Source organism: Furipterus horrens, unplaced genomic scaffold, assembly GCF_987537825.1.
Source record: "Furipterus horrens unplaced genomic scaffold, mFurHor1.1.pri manual_scaffold_10, whole genome shotgun sequence".
Classification (NCBI taxonomy): Eukaryota; Metazoa; Chordata; class Mammalia; order Chiroptera; family Furipteridae; genus Furipterus; species Furipterus horrens.
In genome coordinates, this window is record NW_028327180.1 from 17,925,000 (window position 1) to 17,938,958 (window position 13,959).

At 37.6% G+C, this 13,959-nt stretch overlaps 1 protein-coding gene across 4 annotated transcripts in view; it reads right to left on the bottom strand.

Annotated features, from left to right (window-relative positions):
• The window catches only part of SH3D19 (SH3 domain containing 19), a 131,074-nt gene that overhangs the window by 65,638 nt on the left and 51,477 nt on the right, over window positions 1-13,959 (bottom strand). For all 4 annotated transcript variants that reach the window (XM_090288232.1, XM_090288230.1, XM_090288233.1 and 1 more), the window contains exon 2: window positions 6,745-6,784. In XM_090288232.1, coding sequence (XP_090144358.1) covers window positions 6,745-6,784 — 40 coding nt within the window. The remainder of the gene's footprint in view (window positions 1-6,744; window positions 6,785-13,959) is intronic.

Here is a 13,959-nt window from a genome sequence, read left to right on the forward strand (position 1 = left end):
TTTTCTGCTTTACCAGATATTACTCAATTGCCCTCTAAATATGATATACCAAATTATTTTCATACAGACTTGGCAATCATTGAGATATCTGTGCCAACTCGATGGAAGTGAAATGGTATGTCATTATCATGTTACTACACATCTGAATGAGAGCAAGGTACAGAATCTATTCAAATATTAGTTGGCCACTTGGGTTTCATCTTTCATGAGTTCCCTGTCCCTGTTATACTGAGTTATTTGTCCTTTCTTTCTGATGTGGATTTTTTAATGTTAGACACTAATTTTTGACACCTATGTGCACTGCACAGCCATAACTTGTCTTTTCTCATGCTTTTGATGTCTTCGTATGCAAAATTTTAGATTTTTCATATAGTCAAACCTTTTTCTTTGTGGTTTGTACTTGTTGAGCCTTAAGAACTCTCTTCTGACTGCAGTCATAAAAATAGTCTCATATATTTCTTCAAAATATCTCAGCTTTAGCCCTGGCCAGTGTGGCTCAGTTGGTTGGAGCATCATCCTGTAACTGAAAGGCTATGGGTTTGATTGCCTGTCGGGGCACGTACCTGGGTTGCGGGTTCAATCCCTAGTTGGGGCGCCTACAGGAGGCAACCATCCAATGCTTCTGTCATCCCTCCCCCGCCCCCCTCTCTCAAATTAATGAAAAAAATGTCCTCTGGTAAGGATTTTTTTAAAAAATGTTTCAGTTTTACTTTTGCAGTTTTTATTGTCTTTAGAGTCCACCTCGCATGATGAAATAAAACAAACTACATCTGAATTTTTATAAATATGGGTAATCAGTTGTTTCTGCACCATTTGTTGACATGTCACTTCCCCACTGACCTGTAATGCTGCCTCTATCATAGCACGTAACACAGAACTGTATGTGTCCATCTTTGCCTATTAGGAAGTCTGTTTTGTTCCCTTGACCTGTTTCTCTCTCTGCTGACGAAACCCTGTCTTACTCACTTGCAAGAGTCTGCCTCCTTCTTTTGATCTTCAGAAATGATTGGCTATTCAAGCTCCTCTTTATGAAGTTTAGAGCCACTGTGTTGAGTTCAAAAATTTATTTTGTGACGCTCTAGCCAGGTGGTTCAGTTGGCTGGACCGTCGTCCCGAACCAAAAAGGTATTGGGTCCAATCACTGGTCAGGGCACATACCTAGGTTGTGGGTTTGATACCCATTGGGGTGCCTATGGGAGGCAACCAATCCATGTTTCTCTCTCACATCAGTGTCTGTCAGCCTGTCTGTCTGTCTCTCAAGTCAATGAACATACCCTTGGGTGAGGATTTTTTTTAAATTTTATTTTGTGATTTTTTAACTAAAATGTCATTGAATTTTATGTATAGGTACCAAAGAGGATTATTGTAGGTAGTTTCAAGAAGGCTTTAGCAAGACTAAGATTCAAATGATAATTTTTGAGAAATAGATAGACAATTCTCTCTTTTGCTGCTATAAATTATTTCCTTGTAGTAGGTAAAACATTCAAGATAAAGTAATAGGCTTTGCAGCCTGCATAAGTTACTGGGATCTATTATATTATTCAGAGCTAGTGAGGTGATTAAAAAAAAAAAAAAAGCTCCTAATTTGCCATTAGTGGCACCAATTGCCACAGGGCTTAACTTTCTCTGTTATCTTATGCTCTTACTTCCCTCTTGATTAGTTTATCAAATTGCCATCCCATAGTACATTTTTCTAATACTAATAGCTTTTCTGGGAAAGGAAGTTACAGATTTAAACAAAAAAAATTAAATCCTGTATAGTAAATCTCTCACTTGGAGCTTTATGATGTATTTTAGTATAGCAAAGACTCAATGGAATTATAGTAAAGAAATATCTCTAATTTTGTTTTAATTTACCATTTCACAGACTTTTTTGTGAGTGAAGGCTTATTTCTTGAATACTGATTAACCCGGTGGAGGTCACAGTCAAAAAACTAAATCATGTGCTATAACCAAACTGAGGGTTTAAACATTATGATTTAACATTAGTCATGTACAAACATGCAGCTGTCATGACCTGGAACCTAAGCACCTGATATATGTAACAATATTTAAGAAAAGAGTTTGTGTCTCTCAGATCAGCCATGATCAGCCGCAACCTCTGCAGGGTTACTATCTTAGAGGAATGTTCCATGGGACATCAATTTGGGAAATGGTATATTTAAACGAATAAGAAAAAGGACAAGGATTTAGACATTTCTGACTTCCACCATGGCTAGTCAGCAATAAGATAAAATTAAAATGCCAGTATCAGAACAAAAAGCACCCAACAGGACTTATAAAAATGCTTAAGCATTGTTTTTTAGCTTGGGGTCTTAGCGTTGGCCTATCCATGATAAAACTTTTCCTTTACTTGGTAAGAGTTATGCCTTCCTTCTTATTTCAGTACCAAAATGAAAGAACAGGCAGACATCCCAGATTCATTGATCTCTCACTTTGGTCTTATAAAAAAGACAAACAAAAGAAATGCATTTCTCTTATCCTTTCTGGGCTTAGAGCCCATCATTCTTGCTGCCAAGTGGCCTGAAGAGAACAAACAAACATTAAATGACTTTTTGTTTATATTTTCTTCTTTCTGCTGCTTCTGCGGCAGGTATTAATCTACTTGATGTACCGCTAGCCTGGTGGGGTAGTCCTGCTCGGCTAAGGATGGCAGGGCAAGGGCAGATCTCTGCCAATCTCTCGATAGACACCCAGTCAGAAAACGATGGCTTTCCCTGGAAAAACATTTCTTCTCTCTTCTTACAGGGCACCCCTGCTTGTTTGTGTGACAAACATTCAGTAATAGTCATGGGCAAGCTTCCCAATTTGCAAGGGGAAAATACTAGCATTTCCCTTTCTCGCTTCAAACTATTTTATTTATTAGGGGCTTATTTATTGCATACCAGACGTTATCCTAAGCTAGGGTTACTAAAACTAGCAGCACAGTCCTTGAGACTGCAACAGAGTGAAGTATTTTCTGAATACCCTCGAGCACCAAAACACTGCCTGAAGCAGAACTGGGAGGACTTGGACGCTGCCCTCAGAGTGAGCAGGCTCTCAGAGATTGGCAGTGTAAATCCAAAACAATGGGTGCGCCATGCTCCCTGAAGCTGGAGATGTTTCTTGTTTTCTCTTGTGTCCTGAGCCTGGCTTAGGGCCTCTCAACAAATACTCATTGGCTATTGAATGTGCAAAGGACTGCGGCCCGTGGGAAACTTTTCTGTTTTGTTCCCAGCATAGGCCTGTCTCGCTTTTCCTTAGCAGGTGTTCCCTCACAGAGTGGTCCGTTCCATTTCTGACCAGATACTTCGTAAAAGCCTTCCTCGCATTGTGCAGAAGCCCACTCCTGCCACGTTCTACCCATAGATTCCCATTCTGCCCTCTGGGACTCCACAGAACACACAGAACACTCCTCCTCCACTGCTACTTTTTATTTTGAAATTTTCAAGTCTACAGAAAAGTTGAAGAAACAGTACAATTAACACATATATGCTTTTCATCTAATCACCAATTCTTAATGAAAATTTTCCTATATTTGTTCCATTTTATCTCCAGCTGTTTTCTTTTTTCTAATGAATCGTTTGAGAGTACGTTGCAAATGTAAGACTACATGACACCTAGTACTTCGGCATACATCTCCTAAGACTAAGGACATTCTCCCACATACCAGCATTCCTATTATATATCTAAAAAAAAGCAATATTAATAAACTATTATCTAAAATGAAATTCACATTAAAATTTTCTTAATTATCCGCAAAGTGTTTTGTTTAAAATCTGGATTTTAAAATTCAAGATTAAAAAGATACTCACGGTCTCTTTTAATTTAGACTATTTTCCTAGCCTTTTTTGTATATTTCATAACTTTTTCTTTGGTTTGGCCAGGACTGCGGCTATATAAGTCCTACCTGCATGTACTGCTAATGCATCATCTGGAGGCACATACTGCAGGCTTGTCTCACTAATGATGATATATAAGTTGACCACTTGATTTAGAATGTGATCACCAGATCTCTTTATGGAAAAAGTACATTTCCCCCTTCGTAATTAAGAACATTAAGGCAACGTGAATATCTATTCCTCCAACAACGTTTTGCCCAAGTTTTAGGAGCCACTGTGATCCTTGTCTGAATCAACTATTACATTGAAAATTATTAAATTATGATTTTCTAATTCTATGGTTTCTTCTACATGGATTATTTTAAAAAGCCAATGTGTTAGAATTTGTTATCATTTAAAATTTTTTGATACTCCAACTGCCCCAGATTTGGCCAGTGGGAGCCTCCTGAAGCCATTTTGACATGACTCCATTAGTTGAACATTTCCTGTCTTTTTGTCAAATCAGAAGTCCAGACTTGCCTGTACTTCCCCTTCCCCAGACCTGGAATCAGCCATTCCTCCAAAGAGCCCAGTTTCTTCTTAGTGGGGAACAGCACTTATGAGGAATAATGTCGCTAGCTTCTTCTGCATGCCAGCCCTCTAAATGTTTAAAACCAGTTATTTCTATCCCATACAATTCCCAAAACTTTCACTTCTAGGCTAACTTCACCCAGTTCCTTACATAGTCTCCCTATGACTTGGCTCTGATTTCTAGCTTCCTCTTCCCTTTCACACTCCCTGGCCCAACTCTGCTGCTGTTTTCTGTTCCAGTGGTCCCCAACCGGGCTATACAGCAGAGCCGCTAGGGGACTTCTTTCATATATAGATCCCTGGATCTACTCACTCCATGTTTACTGAATGAGAATCTCTGGGAGCATGGGACTCTTGCTTTTGTTTTCTTTTTGGTTGTTTTTTAAGCTCCCCAAGTGATATCAACCACTGCATACTTGATTTTCAAGGCCCTGTGTACCCAGAATTGGTACAATATCGAAAGCATGGTCTAGACAGCATGGATGGAACTGTAGAGTATTATGCGAAGTGAAATAAGCCAGGTGGTGAAAGACAGATACCATATGATCCCACTTATAAGAGGAACCTAATGAACAAAGCAAATGAGCAAAATAGAACCAGGGACATGGAAACAAGGAAACAGGCTGAGAGTGACCGGGGTGGGGTGGGGGTCTGGTCCAGGAATATGTATAAATCACCCAGGGACATGGACAACAGGGTGGGGATTGACTGTGGGGAGGGTGGCAGGGGTAGGGGAGAACAACAGGGGAAGAATTGGGACAACTGGAACAGAACAACAATAAAAAAATAAATTTAAAAAAGAAAGCAAAAAAAGTATAATCTAGAGCTATTAATTTTTTATACTGGACACTATAATTCTTTCAATATAACTAAATTGATGCTGACATTTGGGGGGGAGTGGAGGCAATGACATAAACATTTTGAATCATGCTGAATTTGTGAAGAATTAAATCTCAAGACTTTTCAGACATTGTTATGTCACATCTCCCCCATCTCATATTCAATTGGTCTTTCAGACCTAAGTGTAAGAATTTACCTTTGTTCTAATTAATTCACAGCGCTTTAGTCAAGTCTTCAGTATTTCCAACATCTTATGGATCATGATTGTATCATTTTAAGCATTTCCAATTTTGTCACTTACAGATAAGTATGTTATCGAAGTTCTCTCTCTTACATGGCTTTTTTTCCTATTATTATTTTTAAGTATTAAAAATACCAATCTCACAAACTTTTCTGATTGTAGTGGTGGTCAAATAACGGTATATTTCTTAAAACCCATAGAATAATACACCAAAGAGGGTTTTAACGTATGTGAATTATACCTGAAAAATATCAGCCTTATATTTCAAATACTCAGCTATCTTTTCTCCCAGATTATGTCTCTCTAACTTATTTTTGATTGACAATTTTCTGCAAAATGTATTGCTATTCTAAGTAATGGCATTTTCATGAACTTTGTACTTTTATTTATTTGAGATCAGAACATTCTAGGGTTTGATACCTTGCAAAAGCATCAGGGTTTGGTTTACCAACCCAGCCAACCCAATGAATGTATTGTTACCATTTTATCAGTTCCCACAACACAAATTGCAAAGAAAAAGTTATGAAGATGGGATAAGGACAAAATAATATTAGAAAACCTACAATCCTTTACAGAACTGTATTAAAAAATTGAATTCTTGCCTAGAAGTGGAAGTCACACAACTTTCTACATGTAAGCTTGACAAGGATGTTTTAAAATACTCTTCAGCGTTGGTGAAGACCTTGGGAAACACACTCTCACAAGAATGGGTAAGAGGCTTAAGTAATACAACTTTCCTGGTCATTTGAAACTAATACAAACTTAAAAGAATGCAATTGGAATACATATATTACTAATTAAAAAGTACTGAAGAAAGTACACCAAATTTTTAGCAGCTGCCAGCCATCTCTAGCTAATGAAAGACAGACTGTTTTGTTTTTCCATGTTTTTATTTTTTTAAATATTTTAAAAGCTTCTATAATGATCCCATGTTAGTTTAAAATTGGGAAAAAAGCAATACACACTTAAAAAAAGTTAAAAAGGAAGGAAAATAAACCACAAAAGGAAAGAAATAGGAATAAAATAATTTTTGTAAGGATTTACCTATCATTGATAGGAATTCTCAAAATAAAATGTCTTTCGAATAGTCAATAATTTTATTAAAAATTTTTTCAGAGAATAAACAATATTTCCCTATAAAGCTTCCTTGAATGCCACAGAAGATTCAAATACACAGTAACTCTAAAAGGGATATTTGCGTTGCCCCCAAACAATATTTTTCAAATGAGAAAGAAGCTTTATGCAGAATTATTAAATATTAAAAGTTCATACCTTGAAGGACGATGCTCTGGTTTATTTCGTTCGTTGCGATCTGTCAAGAAAGAAGACAGTTACATTTCAAAATGCTCTTTAGAAGCCTTGGAAAAGTCCTCAATTGCCAACTTCCATACCATTAGATTTCACAAGAGCCATTCAAAGGTGGCTATGTCTTTTTCTGTATAAGGCTCTTCATCAGAGTTGAGAGGGTTTGCCTGACAGAGGAGGTAGAAAGGATACAGAGAAAGACAGGCGTATGCAGTTTTCATGGTTGCTTAAAATCATCTACTTGGAAAATATATCATTACATGTATTATTTCATTTCAAAGATCTTTGCTGTTTTAAACACTTTGCTAAAACAAAAACAAATTTAGCTAAGGAAAGAAAGTAAGGAATTGAAAAGCCACGAATTACTCAGCTCCAAAAAAATTATTCCATGAATCATGGTTGGCAGAGACTTCCAACAGGATGGGGAGGGGGGAAAAAATGAGCAGTCAGCCACAGCAACATCTGCAAATACACTAAGACCAGTACAACCTCATCCTTAACTCTCTATCACCCAGAGCATTTCAGAAGTTGGATTTCAATGTTTCAAAGATAACTGGGTCTCATGTGCTAGAGGACAGTGGTTTTCCCAGGGGGGATTTCACAGCCCCTCCCCTGGAGAACATCTGGCATGTCAGTCCTTTTCTATTGTTACACTTGGGGAGGAAGGAGCTACTGGCATCTACTGGGTACAGACCAGGGATGCTGCTAAACATCTACAATGCACACTACAACAGAGAACCATCTTGCCAAAATGTCAGCTGTGCTCAGGTTGAGAGACCCTGCTCTAGGGTAAGACACAAGAGGTGACTGCTTGAAATTTTCAAAAAGCGTGTCTTTGGAATGCTGTAAAATGTTATTCATCAACTTGAAGACTACTATACACGAGAGAAAGAACCACAAAACCCCTAAACTCTCTTTTTGAACCCTAAATTACATTTTTTTTAATACATGCTTCAAAATAAGATGAAGTAAAAAAGTCTCAGTGTTACAGAAAAACTAACAAGAGAAAGTAATGTGTAAGCCATAATAAAATCCTACGCAATGACGTTTTAAAAAAATCCCATGCAACGCTGTCCAAATATTGCTTTCTGAGGTATCTTCTGAATTATTACTAGCATTCTAAAATGTACTGCCAAAACGAAGATTAGACAGGAATTCTTTTTTTTCCCCCCTTAATTTTATTGCTGGTGGAGTAGCATAAAGATAATGAAAATGTACTATAAAACTTCTGGAGAGAATTATGGAAGAAAAGGGATCAGATTCACATAGTTAAATGTAGATATCAATTCTTTATGAATGGGTTAATAATAATAAAGACATGTTTTTAAACCAAAGAGTTAGTACACAGGAAGACACTGTCCTCTGAAAGACTAACAAGGAGGAAGATTCACAATAAAACATGTTTGTTTAGATATAATGCTCTCCAAAATGCACTCTGTTAATATGCTTCTGGTTCCAATTTCTCTACACAGTGACTTAGTGTTATTGCCGCTTTTAAAACTTTTGTTTTAATTTAGCTTGGTTTTACCCTGCCCTTAAATAAAAATATAATGCTTTCTCACTTGCTAAGTACCAAAGATTTAGTCATAGCAATACAGCGCACATTTTAACTTTAATTCCAACTGTTCCTCTTCAGCTTTTAGCCTGCTAGCTTTGCTAACAAAAGTGAAGTATAATGTCTCAAAGTAAAGCTAGAAACTGGGTGCAGATCAGCTATCCTCAGAAAACAAAGCAACAACTCTTACCTGTGGGTAAAGAAGAGCTCAAAGTCTGCCCATAATACCATGTGCTGTGGCTGGGATCCAAGTTCCGTACAGTTTATTTAGGCATGCAATCCCAAACTCCCCCACAAATCTTTCTAGGGTACAACACACAGGAGGAGGGGAGAAACAGAGTCACAATGCCTGTAAACAAGACTCAGCATCTGAAGGCTTCCCTCCAGGGCCTGTTCTGATTGGCAGATGTGCTATGACCAGTCTGCACAGCTGGAATGCAGCCACTCAGGAAGTGAATGGCTCATAGCTCTCCTTCATTCTTGGTTAAAACAGAAAAATTTAGTCATTTTTATACTTTCTGTTCTAAGAATATGCAAATGCCTCCCCACAGTACTTCTCTATCAAGCTAGTAATTAAAATCTATGAAAATAAACTGATAATCTGTTGGACATTTTAAACATTTCCTCTCAAATTCACTCTGTATTAAATGTGTTACATTTCCATGTAAATAACAAGCACACTGTTTGTAACATATTACTCCTAAATCCCATATATTTGATGATTTGAAGGTATGAGTAAACTATCCATTACTGACAATATTCTCCAACCCCACCTCTTGACAATAGAAAACAAATTAAAATACAGGTTCTTGGTATGATTTTTTTATCTCAAAGTATACAAATAGGACTTCAAATACTGCCATAAGCCATCTTTTAGCTTGAATGCATATAAATATGTAGTGTGTGTATGTTGTATACATATATTTTTATATTCTAATTTTAAGCAAAGTAATTTTCATGACAGCCAAGAATATAGTGCAATTGTCAAAAAATATATTAATAGTAATGCTGAATTTTTGGCAGTTATATGTAGTTAGTATTTTGGTCCAAAAGCCAAGACTGAACAGAACAAAGCACTACGGGAAGATTCAAGATCTGGATCGTACCAAAGGTAATAAAACATTTGGATAAAATCCCCTTAAGAAAAGTGAGAACTGATCTATAGCAAACATGGAAATTTCATCTTGCAATATACAGTGCTGTAAGCGTATGGATTTTATTTATTTCAAAGCAAATACTTTTTGGCACACATGCCCTGTTTTTTTAGACTTTCTAATTTTTAAATAATTAGAAGAGAATATACTTGCAAAGCCTTTCTGAACTCTTACATACTTAGAAATCATATAAATTACTTACTTACTAGCCCAACTCACCATTTTTACAAAAAAAATTAAAAAAAAAAAAAGATGCTCTAATTCTAAAATTTAGTTGCCAAATGCTGCACATTTACTGTGGATAATGCACAGGGGCCCACCAAACTGAGCATAATGATTCAGGTCAAAGATCAGCAGTAAGTACACTCTCAATGTGAAGGTCAACATGGCTGAATGGCTATGTAAAGGTCTGTTGGTTCTGCAGGTGTATGCCACTCACACACACTCATACAGCACAAGAGCACTTGCATTTCCTGTCCCTACTCATCCATGTCTCCTAGTTAATAAAGCTAATGGAGAAAATGAAAGAAAACCTTGCAAGCAGAACAAAGGCAGAAAATAAGGCAGAATAGGCACAAAGGGTGTTGTTGATGGCTGCATGTGCATAAATGTTGTGGGGAGAGGTACAGGCAAACAGGGGAACCCACACAATAAGGGGATTGAGAATCAAGAGAGGGTCGGAAGCTACATTGAGTCAGTGACTCTGTGAGAACTCCAGATTACTAATTTTTCTCCCATGATGACTTCTGGTTCTAAGTATTCTGGACATAAATGATTCTAATGCTTATGTATGTAGGTGGGATACCACTTAATATAGAAATGGGTCCCTGTTCTTTTGGGGAATGGCTAGACAGAGTCTACTGATGTGTAACTAATCAGGGTAACTCTGAATCTAACAATATTAAAAACACTTGGAGATGAAGATGACAAAAATGCAAATGTCATATTTTGCTTCGATTAAAACTAAGAAGAATAGCCAACTCAGAATTTATGAGACTCTACTGTAAGACATGCAGGCTTTAAGGATTTGGCTTTGATCACTTAACTGAAGAGAACATCAAACTCCACTGGGTAGGAACTTCTGTTGCTAATTCAAGTCAGCAGTGAAAAGTTCTAAATCGTTCTTTGAAATTAGTGGGAAGACTCAGAATACATGAATGGATACACACAGACACATTTGGAGTAGAGTACAAAGTGGTGTAAAGGAATCTGTCTTGTACCTAATACTGGAGAAGTAAAATCTTTCTTTAGAATGAGCATTATCTATGAAGGGATTCTGTATCACACTTCAAGCATTATTGTCAAATTACAGCTTGGGTGTAAATAGTGTGTTATTTTTAAGAACGGATCAATCCTACATAAACGTTTTGCACCATTCAGTATTAACTAAAGGATCACGTATTTTGAAAAAGAATTCTTTGCAGCAACAATATCATTACCCCTTTACTTATGATAAGCAGAATAAATTAAACAATGAATCCATCCATTCATTAGAAGACAAAAGATATTCAAGTTTCGCAATGGCAATGCTTAGTTTGATGACTCTAAAAGATTACAAAACTGGTTCCACTCAGATAAAACATGGGTGGAATTTTAAATATCTGAGATCACTATCAGGGACTTTTCTAAAGAAATCTTTAAATGGTTCTTATATTTAGGCAGAGAAAATTGCAAATCTATGTTTACTTGAAAAGAAGCTAGTGCTCATTCTAAAATATTACTAATGCTGAGCAATAACTAAACTATTTACCTCCTTTTTTTCTAATTCCATTTCACCACCCTTGTTCAGGTGTGTTTCCAAACTGATTTTTTTTTTTTAATCTATCGATTTAAGAGAGAGAGAGAGAGAACATTGATTTGTTGTTCCACTTATTTATGCACTCATTTGTTGCTTCTTGTGTGTGCCCTGACTGGGATCAAACCTGCAACCCTGGCATATCAGGACAATGCTCTAACCAACTGAGCTACCCAGCCCTGATTTTTAGTCACTTTTGAGGTTCCCACAGTAACTAGTATATTGCTCTTTTAAATGGCAGGTTTTCCACAAATATATTTGTTGCTGGTAGAACTTCAGTGAGAGAGTTGCTATCTCTTTTGGTTTAAAACACCAAGAAATTAAAGACAGTTTCTGTGAGTTACCACTGTGGGAGAGAAATGAGGCATTATTTTATAGCGGAGTTTCCATGACCTCTACCCACGCTTCTGTGGGTAAGTGGAAAAGTTTGGTTTACAGCGCTATCAATACTGACACCTTTCATTAATTCTAATTATAAAGTGCCTAAACTCATTAAAATGCAGCACCCTAATCACACAGAGAGGAGATATTAGAGATGGACGTGAAGTTTTTTCAACACAGGAGTTATGTTTCAACAAGGAAGCAGATTGCCTGTGGAACCCACTTTCTCCTTCCCATGCCCACCGTCTTTACCTGTATTTTAGGTTCTGATCAGCACTTGTCTAGGCTGTTGTGTCTTAACTAGATTTTCTGGTTCCAGTCCCTTTCCCTCCAATTCAGCCATATTACTGGTCAGATAGACCCATGCTTCAGAAAAATTACAAATCACTATATGCCAGAGATCCTGAGAGGATTACGTGAGACAATGACAGTGACATGCTTAGCACCCTGCTGTGCACAGCAAGCACTCAACAAACGTCAGCTTCCATTATGCTGCTAAAAGGCAGCTATTAACTAGTTGTAGTGACTAGTACTGCACTGGAACGATTGTACAATACATTTCATCTCGTTAAACCTGTTTCTCAGCTACACCATGGGGAAGAACACTACATTTGTAAGAGTTTTTGTGAGGATAAATGAATTAATGGATATGAAGAGCTTATTCCAGTACCTGGAACATAAATCCCATGACTGTTACTACTCTTACTACCTTTAATGTCTGGCTCAAGAACCACCTTCTTCATGAAACTGTCCCTGACTCCTCTTCCTCTTCATCATCCTTGTATTAATTTCCTATTGCTGCTGTAACAAATTACCACAAACAGAGCATCTTAAAACAACAAAAATGTATTACCTTGCAGTTGTAGAGGCCCAAGCCAAAATAGGTCTAAAAATCAAGATGCTTCTAGGGCAGCGTTTCTTCTGGAGGTTCTAGGAGAGACTCAGTTCCCCACCTTCTCCAGCTCCTTAAGGTCACCTGCATTCCTTGTCTGCAGCTCCTTCCTCCAACATCTTTAAATCTGACTCCGACCTCCTCTTCTGCCTCCCTCTTCTACTTTAGAGCATATTTATGATTACATCGGGTCCCCAAGATAACCCAAAATAATCTGTTTATGTCAAGGTCAGTTGATTAGCAACCTTAATTCCCCCTTGCCATGTAATGTAGTCATAAATTCCAGGGATTAGGACTGGGGCATCTTTGAGGGGAAAGCTTTATTCAGCCTATTCCATCCTATCTGAGCTCTCATACTATCTACACCACTGACCTGACACTTAGCACACGATTGTGTGTATTATTATTTTAAGGCTTTAGGCATGTGTCTGCCCCCTTATCTAATCAGTGTGTCAGATGAAGGCAGAGTTGTCTTAGACTCTGCTCACAGTTGGCCCTTTGTAAATGTTTGTTGATAATGGTAATTACAATGCCCTTTCATTCCCTTTTCTGCCCTGTGACCTTGAGGTTGTACTTGGTTCACTGATATGTGTGATATTGCAGGAAAGTGTGTCTTCCTAAGAATTCTGATACATAATTTACTTTTTATAAACATAGTAGTAATTTGAGTCACCTCTGCCCTAAAATGATCCACATTTGGTCTATTTTTTTGTCTCAAAGTAGTTCTTACCAAACCAAACCATACTTAAGAGAAAAAAAACTACAGCACATTTGAACTGGAAGAAGAATCAGCTATTTAGTGACAGGCTTCTAAGTTCTTTTCAATAATTCTTCTTTAAAATGGTTCAACTGGCCCTGGCTGGTGTGGCTCAGTGGATTGAGCACTGTCCTGCGAACCACAGGGTCATCGGTTCAATTCCCAGCCAGGGTACATGCCTGGGCTGTGGGCCAGGTCCCCACTTGGGGGCGTGCGGAAGGCAACCACGCATTGATGTTACTCTCCCTCTCAACAAATAAATAAAATCTTTAAAATGGTTCAACTGAATCATTCTGATTGTTGACTTCAACTAACTATTGAATCAGGTGTTTTATGATTTGGGTTTTTTATGTAAGTAGTTTCAGAGGTGAAAAATCAGAGCCGCCATCTGTACTGCCCCTTTTCACGCCAACATGAACTTGATAGAGGCTTTCAGAAGATGGACATTTCATCAGTGCTACTCAAGTCGTGGGGAGCAAGGTGGTGATGGGAGCAGAAGCAGGATTAGGAACAGTGCCATCAACCCTCCTTACTTCAAGCTCCCTAATGATTCTCTTACCTTTTAAAATTTTTTTACTTTTGATTTTAGAGAGAAAGGAAGGGAGAAAGCAAAAGGGAGGAAAACATCGAGAGAAACATTGATCGGCT